The sequence below is a fragment of the Leuresthes tenuis genome, unplaced genomic scaffold, assembly GCF_036924035.1.
Source record: "Leuresthes tenuis unplaced genomic scaffold, fLeuTen1.0.hap1 SCAF_1, whole genome shotgun sequence".
In the NCBI taxonomy this organism is placed as follows: Eukaryota; Metazoa; Chordata; class Actinopteri; order Atheriniformes; family Atherinopsidae; genus Leuresthes; species Leuresthes tenuis.
Genome location: NW_027325355.1, coordinates 9,691,644 through 9,711,112, shown reverse-complemented (window position 1 = coordinate 9,711,112; position 19,469 = coordinate 9,691,644). Strand labels below are relative to the sequence as shown.

The window sequence follows — 19,469 nt, the reverse complement described above, 5'->3', positions numbered from 1 at the left end:
GGTCGTTTTAAACTGACGTCATTAAACACAACGTGTGAGAACGTAATATTTCTAATACATCAGCCGCCCTGTTCACTACATAATCAGCATCCTGTGAAAAAGCCACATCAGTGGACAGATATTCAGCAATATTCTCCCTTTGTTTTAATAAAGAGCTGCAGGACTGAACTAAAATATCACATTACACACATGATGCAGCTAATTAGTCTCATCAGAGACATCAAGAACTGATCCAAGTCTCAAGTAATTCAGCTGAAAACTGCTTATCATCTGAAACATGATGCAGCCTCCACTGAATACTGACAGATACTCACTGTTGGGCTGATGGAACATCATGTTGGAAATCAATCAACCAATCCTTTGACAGGTCGCTCTTAAGGGACACACAGCTGGGTTCAGGTTCTGGTTCTGGTTCTGGTTGGTTCCTGTGAATAAAGGTGGTTTGGTGATGTGAGTGCTGAGCTGAGCTGAGCTCTGACATGGAGAAGAGTCATGGACAGTTAGAGATGGTCATCTCACCTCTGAGCTTTGCTCTGGCTCTCATGTTCCCCACACAGAGTGGTTTTAGTGTCCTCACACTGATCCATGCTGCTGAATTCACATCAGCTCACACACACTTTCTACCTTCATCTGCAGAGGAAACACAAATCATTCATCTGCACATCAACTCAAATCCTCCTCCATAATTTGGGCTGTAAAAAGATCAGCTGCTGTACCTCCATCAGTCCGCTAGATGGAGGCATGGAGCTACCACCCAGCACACTCATGATGATGATGGACCATTATGTACATTTACCGACATGAAACAGGACGGAAATCAACTGATTTAACGTCTGAACCAGAAACTGCTGTTAATAACAGAACCTTCTACACTGGGAAGGTTCCATCTTTGTCTGTAGGTTCCATCTTATGTTTAAAAGTACAAATAAAAAGTCTCTGATAAAAACTCAAATGAAACGTTTTAACTTTTAGTTGAATTCAACAAACAAAAATAAACAAAGATGAAGGATTATTACTCACATACAAAGGAAAGGAAAAAGCTGAATAAAACATCACAAACTGATCAATAAAGTAGACAGAACAGCTGAATCTATTTAATTTCATCATTAGACGATATTAGTGGATTATATGTTCCATCAGAGCTGCACACAGCTTCATAACTGACTACAGTCAGACACATTTAACTGACATTCATGTTATTTTATTCTGAAAGGTGACACAGGAAGCAGCAGGAAGCTGCTGTGTCTGACTGTAATGGAGGAGCTGACGGTTTCATTCTATAAAGATCAGTTCTTCATGTAGAAAACAAACATCATCAGCTGATCATCGTGTTGTTTGATTCCAGTTCATCAATGATCTGATAATCATGCAGATTTGTCTTAAAACTCAAAAGTGATCAAGGTTTTTTTCTGAAATAAGAAGGGAGCATGTTCCCCAAACATTACAGAGCAGAAACAAACAGTTTACAGGTTACAGGAAACCGTTCTGTTGTCATCAGAGAGTCAAAGCAGATGAGGCTGGAATGCAGCATCAATCAGGTCCGGCCTCTCCCAGAACATAACATCACTGTGTGTAAAGTCATCCTCAGCTCAACTCATTTTTCCAGCCCATGAATTTGATTAACTGAGGACTTAAAATTGAAAACGTTCCTAATCCAGGTTTACCTTCAGCTGAACAGCAGCAACAAGTCTCTGAAGGTCACAATAACTTTCTGTGATGCCTTAACAAGCGTTTCTGTGAAGAGATGCAGAGCAATAAAAGATTCACTGATCTCCTCTGAAATGGAAGAAATGTAAAGTTGAAACATGAAAATTGTTGAGGAAAGCTAAAGTTCTTTAAGTAGAGTAAATGTAGCTTATTGCTTCCAACACATGAAGTTACAGAACCAGACAAACACTGAGAAACTGAGCCAGATGCTGTGCTAACAGCCAGAATTCAGCACACTGCGGGCTGGGCTTACAGTGGATGCTCTTTGCTCAGGTAAAAGCTACAAATCCTAGAAAAGCTCAGATAAAGTTCTGCAGTGACTGTATCTGCCAATCAACAAGCCAGTGTTGTTCTGAAATATGATTCTTTGCTAAGTCTGACCCTCTTTGGTCTGTAGTTAACCTATTACAGCACTGTCAGATGCATTCAGCTGGACTTCTGCTCAGTGGGTGTTATAGGGGGATAAATCCTTCACAAAGACTTCCCACAATCTTAGAATCTGTTAAAAAATTAACTTTCCATCTGCTTTTTTAAAACTTACTGTGGACAGTTCATATCATTTTTGGATTTCCAGTCATAACATCAGTGAGTCCTTTAAAACAGATGCCTGTGTTTTCTTTAACTCCACATTGTTCTGAGACTGAGTCAAAGGAGGAGGAGTCTGACAGTTTCAGATGCTTCATCTCCTCTTTCAAACCCTCCTTCTTATTGTCTCAGATTACAGACATGTTTCCCTCTCTGAAGGCAACCATCCCTAACAGTGCCTGTGAGCAGCTGCTCATGTGGAACGTCCTGTAGTGCACTGCGTCGGCTGCATTTCTGCCTGCCTCAAACAATGGGTCAGAAAAGACTTTACAGTCTTGCAGTCATGTCAATTGAAAAAGACGAGCTTCAGCCTCTGAGTCACAACAGAGTGATAGAGCCATGTGCCACCCTTAAAAACAGACGGAATTCTTTGCTTCCATCCACCAAGTAACTCGCAATTGGAGCCATTTGTTTCTTGTTAATGCTGTAAATATGCTGTTACTGTGCAAACCTGTGATAGTTTTTGTACTGTATTAAAGAAACAGACTGAAATAATAATTAATTATTTCTCAGTCTACGTTAGCTGTTTGTGAAGTTTTGTGCTCGTGCGCTACGTTCACTCACATCCTGTGCATCTCTGGGGGCTAACCCCCCCCTGTCCTTAAGACCTAGTGACGCCCCTGAAATCAACTCAAATCCTCCTTCCTTTTAAGGGTTAACATGTTGCTGAATAAATTTTATCTTTAGTAGGATCTACTCTTTCATTTTCAACCATTACAATAATTTGGTTAGATTTTCATCAGCAGGAGCAGCTCTTTACAGAGTTTTTATGAATGCAGTCCCTGATCTTTAACATCTCCTCTTTTTTTTTCCTGCAGACACCTGAAAAACAGCAGCATTTGTGCTCTGAAAGTAATGAATAAATATCAACAATAGAAACTAAAGGATGATTTAAAGAATTATTTCAGTCTGAATGTGAAGTCTGACTGAAAGAGCAGCAGAATCCCACACTGCAGGTTCTGATTGGTCCAACTGGATCCTGCAGCACAATGCAGGAAGTGAAAAGACTGAACCACAATGAACACTAAACACCTTCATACATACACTGCATCACAGCTTCATAACGGAAGGTCTGACAGGAAGCTGCTCTTTCTGACTTTAAAGGTGGAGACGACACTTTGATTCCAGGAAATAAAAACATGAAGCAGTTTGTTTGAGAAGGAAACAAATAAAAAAAATATCTTGTTGTTTGATTCCAGTTAATCAATAATCTGATAATCATCTATATTTGTTTTCAAACACAAACTGATCAACGTTTGCTCTGAAATAAGAAGTGAACATGTTCTCCAACATTACAGAGCAGAAACAAACAGGAAAGTCTGAACTTACAGATTGTTCAGAGCTAAAGAAGGAGAAGAGTCTCTGCTCGACAGACTGAGACACAGGTGAGCTGCTTCCTGGAACCAGTCAGAGCAGAGTCCACCTGTGATGGAGGCAGGACTGATAAAACCTGTCTGACCAGTGGAGTTCATGTTAAAACACATCTCCAAGTTCCTGAACAACAAACTGATCCGAAAACATTTATTCTGCCGTTCTCTCTGAATGAGCAGTGAGTTTCTGTGTCCGACTTTAATGGAAGAAACCACAGTTAGTCCCACAAATTAAAACACAATGGGATTTATTTTGTGAATAAAACAAATAAATCACATTATGTTTCTAATCAATAACAATGTAAATGATAATCATGCAGATTTATCTTCAAACTCAACAGTGATCAAACTGGAGCTGAAATAAGAAGTGAACATGTTCCCCAAACATTACAGAGCTGAAACAAACAGGAAAGTTACTGAAGACAAAGTTCAGACTCACAGTTTGTTCAAACCAAGTGTTGAAGAAGACGAGGCTCCACAGACTGAGACACAGGTGAGCTGCTGCTGGAATCAGTCAGAGCTCCACCCCTGATGGGGGCAGGACAGGTAGGAGGGAGGAGCAGCAACAGGATCTGATTTCATCTTTATCTCTGAGTTTAACAGCAGCTTGTAACCTTGTTGTAACATTTCTGATTTGTTTTGAAATGAATGAACAGTTTCATCAGTCTTACTCTCACTCCTGACTCCTATCAGCCATCATCTGCTTATTTCCTCCATCATGTCTCACTGAGGAGTTTTCTCACATTAGGTAGGGATCATGATGGAGGTCAGAATGGTAACTGACCATCTCACAGCCAGTCTGGGACTTGGAGGCATCCTGCTTTGGTATCAGGCAGACTGGTCATGTTGACTCTGAAGCAACGATCAGATGGAGGAGGGAACATGCTCATTAACATCACTGATGGTGGATAGAAAGAGAGCATTTTCTGTCCATCTGAGCATGAATAGGACTGAAACAGATGACCTGGCTGAACACTCCCTCTACAACATGTTCCTGCTTAAGTTTGAAGCTTTAAAAGTATTCTGACACCTCTGAAACTTGTTGTGTTTCACACAGCATGCCTTATTTATTTCACGATGACTGTGTTTGAGGAGATTAACAGAACCCGTAAACATCTTACTGTTTGATTGTGCTGAAAATGTAGAAGAATGACCCGAATTCATGGTGAGAAAAGTGTTGAATGTCTGCAGCTTATTATTCTCCCGCTTCCGTCACGTTTTTCGGCGCGCTACTCGTCCCACAGCGAAGGTCCCCTTGGAGGCTTCTGAACTCAGCCATACAAGGTCACACACACATCATTCAAAGTTTGTGTGTGACAGGAAAGACTCAGCTTTAACCGGTGTAAAGGGCTTGTTAATAGCTTATACGGCTTTGACACAACGGCAGTTTACGTTTTAGGTGTCCAGAGGAGCTAATTTTCTGGCTCCCACTCTAATCCTCACTCTACAAATCTTTAAAAAATGATTTTTGCCTCACAGATTTCTCACAAATCCCCTCTGAGCGCAGAGAGAGAACATTAAATCCCATTATAAAACGGGCGAGGCCTGAAATCAGTCGGAAAAATAATTTTAAAACTGCCATAATAAAGGAGCCACGGGGGTTAGAAGAATAAAAATGACACCGCTGGCTTCCCCCGTCCCTTCTGGCGCTCACGGTGAAAGAATTATTCGGATACGACTTCTACTTTTCGAACAGCAACCGTTTGTTCCAGATTTCTTCCTCAAAATGAAAACCCCATGATTTTAAGGGGACAAAGTGAGGTGCAGATTTGTCAGTGGGCACGTGCAGCTGTTGCCCACAACAACTAATTAGGAGGCCAGACTCAACGAGCCCCAAACTGTCCTATTTTAGAGGGCAGTAACTCAGCCATACGGTATCACAGAGACATCATTCAAACTTTAAAATGTTCACAAGACATTCAGCTATTATGTGATTATACAGCTTTTTCAAATATTAAGCCAATTGTGAAATATGACAGTTTAAAAAAACATGAACATTTTTGCTCCTTCTTGATTTTTATGAATGAGAAGATTAGAGTGGCAGACTGATCATTTGAACTTTTTCTGATATTCAAACAAATGCCTCTAACTTTCATGCTGTTTACCTCAGACAAACAAATTATACCTTAAAATGTAGGTACACTTGTCCTCTTCCAGCTGATGTAACTACTAAATAGCTCACATTTACAGAATTTCAGCTATGAGCCTTGAAGCGAGAGAAACCTTTCAATTTCTCTCACTAACTCCAATGGAAATTTGGTGGAACGCCAGAGACAGGTTCAACTGTGTTCAACCTGCTGCCGTTTAAATTTTTTTCACTCCATTGAAATAAAAACTACATTGCCGCGTTCCTCCAAGCCTTCTGCTTCTTACGGTCTTCAAATTATTTTCCTCGCTCTTCCGGTTTTCTCACAGGAGGTCATGCAATTTCTGCAGGTTATACAGGGAGAGAGCTGCAGCTGTTGACAAACATTGCTATCACTGATGACATCACTCTTCCACTCCCTGCTGTATATTACACTGAAGCCATTTTAACTATTAATCACTTGATTTCTGATAAATTTCCACTAGATTCAGCTTTTTGAGCATGTTCAACTAATCCCATTCAGCTACTTTTCTTTCTTAAAGCTCCAGCTCCTTTCAAAAAGACATTTCAGGCCTTTTGAAACAACATGGCGGCCCTATTATAAAAGCTTTATGCCAGCCTGTGTTCACTCATGTTTTCCATTATTCAGAACATATTAACAGGTTCATGCCAGCCCCTGATGAGACAAATGCGCGCGATAGCGCGCACTAACTCATGTTTTCCATTAATCTGAACAGATTAATAGGTTCAGGCCAGACCCTGATGAGACAAATGCGCGCGATAGCGCGCACTAACTCATGTTTTTCATTAATCTGAACAGATTAATAGGTTCATGCCAGCCCCTGATGAGACAAATGCGCGCGATAGCACGCACTAACTCATAAATTTCCTTTAATCTGAACAGATTAACAGCTTCATGGCAGCCCCTGACGACACAAATGCGCGCGATAGCGCGCATTCACTCATATGTTCTCCATTATTCTGAACAGATCAACCGGGCCTTATGTGTCTAAAGCAGGCAGATTTCACCAGAACAAGCCTGAATCTCATATTTAAGACTGGATTATGATCATATAATGCTTGACTGGCAACTACCAGCTTCTCTGTGTCTGTGTGTGGACGGGCAGAAGACGGGCAGCAGCTGGGCACCCATCAAAATTTCTTCAGAAATTTTCTAGTTTCCAATACAATGGAGAAATGGATGTGAAACAGAGCTGAGCTCACATTAAACACATGTTGGAATAAAAACTGTTCAAACGGACTCTGCTACATTTTACTCTGTTACAACATTTACACTCAGCTCACCTCTGAAAGGATGGATGTTGGTCTGATTTGAAGTAAAGAGGTAGATCCATTGACTCATTGCTCTTAAAGGAGACACAGCTGGGTTCAGGTTCAGGTTCTGGTTGGTTCCTGTGAATAAAGGTGGTTTGGTGATGTGAGTGCTGAGCTCTGACATGGAGAACAGTCATGGACAGTTAGAGATGGTCATCTCACCTCTGAGCTTTGCTCTGGCTCTCATGTTCCCCACACAGAGTGGTTTTAGTGTCCTCACACTGATCCATGCTGCTGAATTCACATCAGCTCACACACACTTTCTACCTTCATCTGCAGAGGAAACACAAATCATTCATCTGCACATCAACTCAAATCCTCCTCTCCATCATTTGGGGTGTAAAAAGATCAGCTGCTGTTCTTCCACCAGTCCACTGGAGGGAGGCATGGAGCAGCACAGACATCATGATCCTGATGATGATGATGATGATGATGATGAGGATGATGATGAAGCATTTCCATTCAGTGACACACACTGATTATCTGAACCTGCAGCATGATGATAAATCTGATATCTGAAACACTCTGATGGGCTGAATGCAGGACTGAACTGACATGAACAGCTCCACTGTAGATAAGTAGCAGCAGGACTCCAGAAATCCATCCTGCAGGATCACTGCAGTCTGACAGGAACCACCAGGGGGCGCTCACTGCTCTCTGTTAAATATTATTCACTGATGAGTCCACATGATCACACACAGAGGCTCCAGACACACCTGAATTATGATCCTTCATAAAACAGGTTGAGTATCAGAGTCCAACAGGATCAGAGTCCAGGATTAATCTGGGTCTCATATCAGGACTCAGAGTTTTATTGTGAGTGTGTTCAGAGAGCAGTGATGAACAGAGTGTCAGTGAACAGCACATTCCAGTCAGAGTTCCTCTGTTGGAGGAGAAAACAGCAGCAGACTGAGTGGGAAACATTTCATGTTGGTAACAAGCTGCAGCTCCTCATCAACACACACTGATTGTTGCTGTTTACTCTCAGCTCACATGACTTGTGTCTCATCAGCAGAGGAAATCTCTCTCTGCTCAGAGACTTTGTTAAATGAATCAAAGTGTCACTTACTCAGCTTCTTCCATGAACTTCTTCCCTCTGCAGCTCTCTGCTGTCTGGACCAGGTCTGTGTGGAAGAAGAGGAAATCCTCTGCTGCTTCTCCGACATCAGTCCTCTGTGTCTGCAGGCTGCCGTCACTCTGAAACTCTGCAAAGCATAAAAGAGTCTTAAAGTGATCAGAGGTCAGCTTTATATGACACACTCAGGTGTGTTCAGGTGTGACTGATGATTTCTGACTCTCCTTCAGGGGCTGCTAAAGTACACAGAACCTCTTTTTAAGTAGAGGCACATCTACTTTTGTAAAAAATTAACTAAAATACTTTGTCAAAAATAAAAGTTCTGCTTCAACTTCAAAAGTACAGGTTCTGAAATGTACCTTTTTGGTCTAAAAGTACAAAGTAACCTGTTTTAAGGGAAATTTCCACAGCTCTGTGAATGCAAAGCTAACTGAACCTCACATCATCACCTTTATTCAACCAGGAAGTCTCACTGAGATCAGAGAGCTAATGCAAGAATGTCCGGATCATCATCTGATCTGAGGAATCTTATATCTCTGTGATTTTAAACTGGATGAAGAAGGAATTACTGAAGATAATCTACACTGTCAACACATTTGCCAAGAATCCTTCTTCCAGCCGACAGCTTCAAACAGTTAAACACAGTGATGGGTGAGAACTAACTTCCTGCTCTGAATCTGCTGTGAGCAGAGTTCACTTTCATCCATGTCATTAGTTTCTGACTCTTCTTGTCACAGACGCCACGCTCAGTCTCTTCGTCTCTGTCTCGTTATTTTGTTGTTATGTCTGTCACCGGCGGAAACACCACCCATTACTGTCCCATCCATGTAGGCTGAAAGCAGTCCTAATGTTGGGAAGACTCACAGTGATGGAACAGAATAAGTCGCTGATAATCACCAGAAAATATATCAAAACCACGGTTTAGACTGGGATTTGTACTGTGCAGGAGCTCTGTAGTTTTAGTGCTGCGACAGATGCACCAGATGTGTGCACAGAGACTAAAAACATCTGTCATCATGTGACAAACTGTGAACACATCAAGGTGACATCTCTCAGGTCTGCACAGCAATCAGAGTCATCCTGGATCCAGCTGTCTGTGTAAAACTGATACTGATAAAATGTTAGAAGTCTCCTGTGTGTCTGTATCAGCTCCAGCAGCGGTGCTGTAATGGTGATGATGGGATGAGACATGAATACCACAGTTTTTCATATTTACAGTTAACTGGAGTTGATTTATCTATTGTCAGTAACCAAAATAAAACTAAATTGTAAAAAGCTCAGGCTGAAATTATGACTTCTGTGTTGTTCGGGTCGGTTTCGTCCCAGTTACAAAAATAAGATTAGAAAGCAATAATTAGAGCCACAGATGACATCATCAGTGCACTGTCAGCCAACACACTGACAGCCAGCTCCTCTCCTCATCATGTGAGCTTTAGGGGATTCTCAGTTTGCCTTGTTATACAGTTTACCTGCACAGAAACAGAACAAGCAAAGACGGGCATGTCCACACATGTGAGCTCAGTTCAGTGTGGAGTTGGTGACCTGCAGAGTGCACATCTCCAATGTGCAGCATGCCAAAATGAAAAGAAGATTCTCAGTGAGAGAAGTTCTGGATAATATTTCTGGTGAAAATGAGGGAGAGGACACAGAGCAGCATGGAGATACGGATGAGCAGGTTTCTGAGGAGGAAGACAAAGTGGAATATCATCCAGAAGACACTCATCTGATGAGTCTGATGAGGAGGTCACCGGTGCTGAAGCTGCTCCTGCTGAAAGACTCAAGTCCAAAAATGGTAAGATGTGTTGGAGCTCAGTACCTCATGATGTACATGATGGCAGGGCAGCTGCTGCAGATGTCCTCAAAATGACTCCTGGAATCACAGGGTTTGCTGTGACCAGAATCAGTGACATCAACACATGTTTTGAGCCATTTATGCCATTAAAAAGAGTCAAACCTTGAAGGAACAAAAGTCCATGGCAACATGTGGAAAGACACTGATGAGGAACACCTGGATGCTTCTTCTTTTTGCTGGAGTGCACAGATCCTGCAATGAGGCCACTGATCGTCTCTGGGACGCATCGACAGGAAGAAATATTTTCGAGCAACAATGTCACTTCAGACCTTTCAAATGATATCAAGAGAACAACAGAGATACCAGAGAAAGATCTGACCAGCCTGCTCCCATCAGGGCTGTCTGGGACAGATGGGTGCAGCTCCTTCCACTGTCTAATGTCTTATTTAATGTCCAATTGTTTTCTCCTCATACATTTTTTTGTATATGTTTATGCATTTAGCAGACGCTTTTATCCAAAGCAACTTACAGGTAGGCATATAGGGTAAGGGGGCCTTGCCTAAGTACCCCTACTGGAGGTAGCAGTACCTCTCATGCAGGGGATTTGAACCCAGGTCACCCACATGAAATGTGGCAATCTTAACACTACACTATCCAGTCCAGTGTTTGAACAGGAAAACATCTGAAAAACCTTTTAAATCATTATGTTGAGAATCCCAAAGTTTGACTCCTGCAGCTGAGATACACATTTGTTTTAAATTGGTTAAATTGGTTGTCCCAGTAGAGGGCCTGTGTAGAAATCCCTCCGTTAGCTCTCCTATAGCCGCAAGTAGCCACATAACAGCACCTCTGAGCTAACAGAGCTATAGTACACGTTCGTTCATTCATTTTTCTTAAAGTATTGGTGAAATTAAGACAGATAATGTCTTATTTAGAGGCTGCATCATCCATTAACTCCATTATATGGATATACGCTGATTGCGAGTTTTCTAAATAGCTCCCGAAGGACGCCGACTTTCGCCAAACTCTTCTGTGAGTAGATGAAACGTATTTCATGCCAGAAATAAGGTCCAGGTTTTAAAATACAGGAGTTCCCCTTTAAAGCAACTCCTCTCACACCAAAGCTATTTAACTCTGAAAGTTATATTGAATGATCAATAGTGTGAAAAGCTTTCTTCAGCTCAATGAATGGTTCATATGGTAAACTTCTTTCTGTCCGTTGCAGTTGGGATTTCTTCTGTCACCTTCATTATTGCTGCAGCTGTAGACCTATTTGAACCAAACCCATATTGACTCTCATTCAATAAGCTGTTGTTTTCAATAAAACTATCTAGTTTCTGAACAAACTGTGAAAGTATTGATATTGGTCTGCAGCTGTTAAAGCTATGTCTATCTGATGTATTTAGTTGAAACATGTGATCACCTCATGACACATCAGGAAGTTGATCAGCTTCAGCTGCTGCTGATTTGTTGGCAGACGCCTCAGTTTCTCTTTGGCTCTCAGTTTGCTGGTTCCTGGATTTCCTGGATCTGTTGACATGTCCCAGGTACTTGTTGTGTTTGATCCTCATACATTTAACTTTGTCCTTAGAAAGGATGAGTTCCAAAAAGGGAAACAGGGACTGCTTTTGCATTTGACACAGCCTATATCATGCCAATGTTCATTTGGGGCTGCAGTTTTTGCTTTAGTTTCAGACTTGTTATTAGACTGGAATGTTGAGGAGTTTCTGTGACAGATAGGCTCCAGTCCCCCTGAAACCATGAATTAAAGAAAGTGGAAGGATGGAAAGTTTTGGGGACATTTATTCATTCATTCCACTTCAGCATTTCTGTTTCAGGGAAGATTCCAACTTTAATGACATTTTTTTTTGTTTATCAGATTTAATATGAAGTTATCCTGAAGAAAATTAATATGACCACTTACAAAACAAAACTGGACTTTTAAATCAGTTTTTCAAAGAGGTAAGTTATGGTTGAAATTTCTTATGGGTTTGATTTAGATTCAGTTTGACGGTCAGTTCACCCCCAGACGGTGCAACTTACCCCCTGACCCGGATCAGCTTAACCCTAACCTGGGGCAAACAGGAAGCCTTTAGCTTATAATTCACTTATAAAAGCTGATTATGAACTTCTTTCAATTTGATTAGATCTGTTAACAGTCTGCAGACTAATGTGAGACAATAATATTTGTGTGTTTTTGTTATCCAGAAGAATTCAGACAGATGAAGTCACTGTGAGCTGAGCAGTGCTGGAAGATGATATGACAGAGTGACCTAAATGAGGTTTGTGTGTGCGCTCATTTCCAGTCTTTGACAAAGATTGAAAAGTGAATTTATTTGACTGATTTCCTTCCTGCTGGTTCATTTTGGAGGATTTAACCTGAAGGAGAAACTATTTATAATTGTGTCTGGCTGCCTAAAGCCACTGTACAGGTCTGTGAGTGTGCTTCACAGCTATAAAAACACTAGAAGCTCTAACCATGTCCCTGTAACCATGTAAAGCAAGTGGAAGGATGGATAGTTTGTTCCATTTAATAGAAGTTATCCTGAAGAAAATAAATATGACCACAGACCATCAGCACCGGCCTCCCCCAGGGGCGTGGTCTCTCCCAGGTGCTCCTCTCCACATACACAACTGCATAAGCCTCGAGAAGCTTAAAAGCTTACAGCTCCTGGTATTCCCAGGTGGTCTCCCATCCAAGTACTAACCAGGCCCAACCTGTGGTTGTTGTGGTGGCTGTATGAGGATATGAAACTGAGGGCCATCTTCTCGTCTAACTGGCAGGGCAGCTGCACAATAACCCAACTACTGATGCCTTTCCATCTGTTCCCTAAGGGGAACTTTAAGGCCTTGGGTGACAAACTCTCTCCAGAGAAGCTGCGACGTCTCAAGTGTTACTGTGCCTGGGGGTTCATTTGACAACAGAGTGTACCTGGATAGCATAGGGGTTCTGAGGAGTCCCAGATTTCATTAAAGCTAGAAATCAAGTTGCTTCAGGTTTTGAATCTTTTCTTCTCTGGTGGGCAACAATAAAAAAGAATGTTGATTGGATAAATTAGATCTACAAGGCATTGCTGAACAATTAGGTCCCATGCTTGAGAGGACTGTTCCAAAGACTTGTTAGACAGGTAGAGAGGGATGATAACGACGAGCTACATGAGGATGATGGATACGAGGATGCAGATGACGTTTAAAGCGCAAAGTAGTGCCTTGCGTGAACCCGAGTAAATTCTCAATGATCTGTTTAAGGGAAATCTCCCTGAAGTGTTAAAACAATGAAGTAGAAAATATAAAAGGTGATGCAAAGTTTGAAAAAAAAAAAAACTGCATGTGTATGTATGAATCTATACTGAATTTACACCCTCTTTTCCTCTAGTATAAACAGGAGGGAAATGTTAGAAAAATATCATGAAGTTATACTATGAGAAAAAGAAAGTATAGAAGATCTTGCAGGGTCAAGGGACACTGCAATGGAGAAGGCCTCCTATCTATCGTATTTCAGCTTCTGTCTAAGCCTTGTTTTACTGAATGTCTCATAACCTTGTGTGGCTAGTGATCTCGTAGTAGGAAACATAAATAGCGATAGTATCATTTTTTTAACTCAGACAACTGTCAGCTGTCAGTGTCAGCTTCCTGATATGTTGTACAGACTCCTTTGAAAAAGTTTCACAGCTTGAAGTTGAGTTTTGTGCCCTTTCAGTGTTGGAACAGCCTTAACTTTCAGCTTCAGTCATGACAATCGAACAGCTGTCTGGAAAGTACAGGGAACAAATCCAAGCCTTTTTCAGATTGCGTTAAAGATTTCTGGGTCTTTGGGAAAGATGATAAGGGTCAACTTTCCTTCGTAACCAAACACACATTTTCTTCAAAAGTATCTATGTAGCAAGAACATGAAAAGCATGAGAAATGTTGACATCTGACCTTTAATAAAATGCAGAAGAATGAAATACAGACAAGTGCAAAGCTATACTTCACATCAAACTAAAATTATATATTGCTTCTACAGATGTTGTATGTTTACATAAATACGCACAGTTGGTGCAAAGCTACTTTGTGAATCTTGACTAAAGAAAACATATGTTCAGTATAACAGAAGAAAACATGTTCCTACTAACAAACAGATTGCATATTGATCTGTTCATCAACTCACAAATGATGCCATGTTTGTCTTGAACGGTGGGAGATCTGTCCAGTTAAAACAATCACAATAAATTATTGTAATAATGAAGCACATTCAATCTTTCTTCAAACATCTGCTACTCAAAGAACATTCAGACCAAAAGTCCTGACAAAAGAAGGTGGTAATCCACAAAGAAGATATTTAATCTGAACAAAGGAAAGGCTTGTGATTGGTAGTTCCTGTTGCTGCTCCCAGGTGAATGTTTTCTTATATGCCGTAAAATATGTTGTTGATTTCAACCTATCATTTATCTGCAGTGCGAGTACAATGGTGTCTCTTAAGACTATATAATGCAGTGAAAGCTGCTCCACACTGACCACAGCTGTAAGGTTTCTCCCCTGTATGAATACGTTGGTGCAACTTCAGATTAGATAATTGAGTGAAAGCTGCTCCACACTGACCACAGCTGTAAGGTTTCTCTCCTGTGTGAATACGTTGGTGCCTCTTCAGATTACTTAGTGCAGTGAAAGCTGCCCCACATTGACCACAGCTGTAAGGTTTCTCTCCTGTGTGAATACGTTGGTGCAACTTTAGATTAGATAATTGAGTGAAAGCTGCTCCACACTGACCACAGCTGTAAGGTTTCTCTCCTGTGTGAATATGTTGGTGCATCTTTAGATTAGATAATTGAGTGAAAGCTGCCCCACACTGACCACAGCTGTATGGTTTCTCTCCTGTGTGAATATGTTGGTGTGTCTTTAGACTAGATAATGCAGTGAAAGCTGCTCCACACTGACCACAGCTGTAAGGTTTCTCTCCTGTGTGAATACGTTGGTGCATCTTTAGATTAGATAATGCAGTGAAAGCTGCTCCACACTGACCACAGCTGTAAGGTTTCTCTCCTGTGTGAATACGTTGGTGCCTCTTCAGATTACCTAGTGCAGTGAAAGCTGCCCCACACTGACCACAGCTGTAAGGTTTCTCTCCTGTGTGAATACGTTGATGCACCTTTAGATTAGATAATTGAGTGAAAGCTGCCCCACACTGACCACAGCTGTAAGGTTTCTCTCCTGTGTGAATACGTTGGTGCCTATTCAGATTACTTAGTGCAGTGAAAGCTGCCCCACATTGACTACAGCTGTAAGGTTTCTCTCCAGTATGAAGCATCTGATGATACTTCAGATGAGATGATCTTTTGAAAACTTCCCCACAGTCCTTACAGCAGTATAATGTGGATCCCTCTTTGGCTTGTTTCTGCAATGACAGAGAGGAAGAAGACTTAGATCCATTTGAAGTTCACACAAAATATTTCTCTAACCTCACCTACGCCAACCAACATATTCTAACTGGACCTGGACAGACCGAGCTACAGAGGTCTCAATATCTCAAATCAAACGTGAACGCTGAGAGTGCGTTTATAAGTGCCCCCGGCTATCAGCACAATGCTCTGACGGCTCTGCACACGTTCAGGTTTTTAAACACTAAACTCTTGCTTTTTTTTCTCTTTTACCAATTATTTTTTGTCATGATGAAATTCTGATAAGGAACTGCTACAATATTTCTAATTGATATAAGGAAGCACAGTCTTGCCCAAGTTGTTCAATTAAACACCATGTAGAGGCTGGCCTGAAAAAGGTTGATGACCACTGGTTTAAATGAATAAAAGTAACTGTGGTGGTAATACATGACATTCTTTACACTAACCCTTTGTTCCAGCTTACAGCCCATAGGTCTGCAGCCATTGAGCTCAACGGCTATCAGGGAAACAGTTTTAACTCAACCTTTGTTTCTCTTTAAAATGACTCTTTACACTGAGGTAGAGAGATCTACAAAACTTGTAATTTAACAATTAAAGACCCAGAAGTATTACTACCACCAGGTTTAATTCATGTAATCCAGAGACTTTAAACACAAATAATGAAGATTAGCTCCTGAACCTCTCAAATCTGAAGACTGAGAGCCAGAAAAATGTTCTTCCAGCAGATCATTCAGCTTGCAGCACATGTTCAGTCTAAGCACATCTGTATCAGAGAGAGGAGATGAAACCAGGAAACACTTTGCTGACACTTTTCACATTTGATTCAAAAGCAGAATGAGCAGAGGATGCACGGAGCCTCGACACTCGTCCTCGTATCTTTAATATCCTCCACACTGACCTGTAGCCCAGGTGAACCAGAGGATGAGCTGGCTCTGTTCCTGGTGGAAGGGTTCAAATCCTGGTTCTGCTGCTCCATTCTGGTCCGGGTCCTCCGACTGATGAACTCTGTCTGAAACTGTCAGTACATACAATAAGATCCAGCTGTGGCGTGCAGCATGTCAAACCACACCCACTTTTCTTCTTCTCTTGATAACCTTTCTGGACAGTTTTTAACCATCTAGTCACATTTCATTAAACTTGTTGCTGTGGTTTTTATTTAAATCCCTGAGAACTTTAAAATGGTTCTTTAAAGACCCATAGTTCAAAATATTTGGAGCTTTTTGATCAAATTCAGAAAAAAAATTAATAATATACTCTGTAGAACGACACCCAATGTGTGAAATATCCCATAAATCTCATCTGAGTCAGTGTAACATGATCAACTTAAATCATTTTACTACATTAAGACAATGATACTGTTTGAGGACAGGGTCCCAATATCATCCCAAAGACTGAAGTTCAGATTTTCTCTGTTTCTAAATTTGTTCTCATTTCCAGAAGCTCTCAGGGATCCAGGAAAGTAATCTCAGATTTGTCACATTTACACTCTGAAGCCCATTTTTGAACAGTTCAGTTATCAGGGAGCTTCAGTCTGGCCTGAGGCTTGAAACTGAGAAGATGTGATGTTTCAGTGGGGGAATGATCTAGTTCTGTGTGGCTAACAGCACGTCAGCAGGAGCTGTCTGACTGATCTGAGACACTCTGAAGAACAACATGAAGTGGACCATTCTGAGGCCGTCATTTAAATATAAAGGAGTGTTTTTCTGGCATCAGAAGTGCTCGTCCAGTGATTCATTCAAGAAAGCTGCTTTAGTGAAACCTAAAGTTTGAGATGAAGGAAACTCTGACACTTAAAAATGTTTTTCAACCCAAATAATCTGCAATCTCCTTTATTTTGATTCTGAAATTATCTGAATTGGGAAACTTATGTATCCAGTTGAAGAGTAAAAAGTGATCTTGTGTTGTGGTCAGATCAGAGTATCAGCTCCTAAAAGTTGCACAGATCCTCCTAATAAAGATAATTTTAGCTCCATTTTAACTAAAGATGTGGGCGGGATGGAGTCACATGGATGATCACAAGATGGTCAAGATGGACAGAAAACTGTCCAAAAAGGTAAGAAAAGAGGAAGAAAAGGGCCCAGAAGTATGTTTCACACACAGCTAAAAAAAAAAAAACGGTTTTGCATTAGCATTAGCAGGACATGCTAACTGTGAATAGCAGACAGATTATTTGAACTTTTTTACTCTTTAGTGCATGTTCTGACTGCCCGTGTCCAGGTGCAGGAATCAAACCAATGACACAAAGTACTTTGAAGACATTTCTGCAAATATTTGACCGCTACATGTATTCTTTTCTGGACTCACCTGCATGCAGCTTCCTGTAGTGATGTTCCAAGATGTGCTGAGGCTTCGAAGCGTGTGTCCAGTAATGGAGGGGGCGGATTGATTAATTTCGTCGAATGATGACCTCAGAAGTCTCGCTGCTCGAAAGTACCACGTGACTGCTTCAGGAAGCGGTTCAGATTTTGCCGTGAGTATTGACAGACATATAAACCCCTCAGTCTCCATTTAAAATGTGGGTTTTTGATGGAGAGCTGCGGTCAGTTCAGGTTTTGAATTTTGATTGTTTGGATACTAGAATTTCGATAGCGTTAATATAGTTTGGAGATAGTTTGGGGAGTTAAGTGAGACAGAGATAGTTTTTAGATTGAGGAGAGTGAGGAGAGAACGACATGTAAGAGGATGGAGCCAGCTTGGAGGAGGAGGATTTCCCCCGTGTGGGAACATTTTCATTTGATATCTCCTAATAAGATAAGCTAAATGTAACATATTTCAGATGCATTAGGTTTGCTTATAGAACTGTATTTTTCACTGTTTCTTAATGTATTCATAGGTGAGGTGTTTATTGTGTTCCAAGGAGTTGGGGTACAATAAGAATACCTCATCAATGCTGAGGCATTACCGTGCCTTGCATGAGAATAAAGAGGAAACTGGAGCTGCACCCAGCCAAGGTAAGTCATTACAATGTTACAGATGTGCTATCACAATTTTTACATGTTGACTTTTGTTCTTGATGACTTCAGCACTTTGTGTTTTCAAATGCTGGATAAGTGGTGTCAAAGAAAAGGAATCGATTAAAACCAAAAACTATTGATTACCTGGACCTGTCCAGGGTGTACCCCACCTCTCGCCCAATGACCGCTGGGATAGGCTCTCTGTACGCCTACTCTTTCCGGGGCTAAGACTCCATGCAGTCCTGAAGCATGTCCCTTGCCTCTGGAGTCCACCTCCTTACTGTAGTCCTGGATGGTTTGGCCCTTCTCAGTTGCTGCCTGTATGTGGGGACCATCTGTATGATGCAGTGGTCGGAGTGTCCAAGGGCAGCGTGGGGGATGGAGCGGTATGAGGGTTTTATGGTGGAGTAGAAGTGGTCCAGTGTGTTGCTGTCCTGCATGGCGCATGTCACCAGCTGTTTGGAGCTCGTCAGTTCCTGGGAGAGGTTACACGAGTTGAAATCTCTCATCACAAGAACTATCGAGTTTGGCCGAGAGGTTTCCACAGTGGAGAAAAGAGCAGCTGAATCTTTGTTGAACGTGTTTTCAGATGTACTTAGTTCACTTTTCTGATCACGTTAAGACCAGATGTGAACAGCTCCAGGGCGCCGTTGGAACCACTGTGTGTCATTCATTACTGTAAAAACTGTGCATCATCCTTTCCTCTTTCTTTATTCCAAGATCTTCTTCTCCACTTCAGCTTTTGGCTAAATCTAAACACAGCTCACATGTCTTTGGACATTAATAACATAGATCACAGTGACATATGCAACACTTCAGATAAGCAGCTGCCCCAGTATAATTACAGATGGTTAAAATCATTGTTATTTTATAATATTCTTTCATGAACTGTGAGAAGCATTACACAGAGGGTTCATCTCCAATGCAGGAGTTTTGGTCTTTCTGCAGCCTATTTATTCTAATGTCAATGACCAGTTCAGCAGGTGTGTCCCTCAGAGGAGCTGGAGGCAGCTGTTCAGGGCTACTTTTTTAGAAGAAGGTTTACTGATTGGAAAGGGGGCTCCTCACGGTGACACTTTGTGGGTAAGAGCCTGAATAAGGGCAACTTCTTCTTCTTCTTGGTTCTTGAAGACGTTTCATCTCTCATCTGAAAGGATGATTCAGCTTTAAACTAGTTGGTGGGAGTA

General features: G+C 41.3%; 2 protein-coding genes and 1 long non-coding RNA gene across 3 annotated transcripts in view; 1 reads left to right on the top strand and 2 right to left on the bottom strand.

Annotated features, from left to right (window-relative positions):
- LOC140292462 (NLR family CARD domain-containing protein 3-like) overlaps nt 1–19,469 on the bottom strand; it is a 596,771-nt gene that overhangs the window by 290,573 nt on the left and 286,729 nt on the right. Inside the window, exon 4 of the mRNA XM_072379489.1 lies at nt 7,054–7,161. Within this exon, the coding sequence (XP_072235590.1) occupies nt 7,054–7,161 (108 nt within the window). The remainder of the gene's footprint in view (nt 1–7,053; nt 7,162–19,469) is intronic.
- LOC140291480 (NACHT, LRR and PYD domains-containing protein 3-like) overlaps nt 1–19,469 on the top strand; it is a 227,820-nt gene that overhangs the window by 160,082 nt on the left and 48,269 nt on the right. The gene's annotated exons all lie outside the window — the stretch shown is intronic.
- LOC140292561 (uncharacterized) lies at nt 74–4,132 on the bottom strand. The gene is made up of 3 exons (XR_011912568.1): nt 4,102–4,132; nt 520–630; nt 74–425 (listed from the first exon to the last, which is right to left on the bottom strand). It is a non-coding gene; the product is annotated as an uncharacterized lncRNA (long non-coding RNA).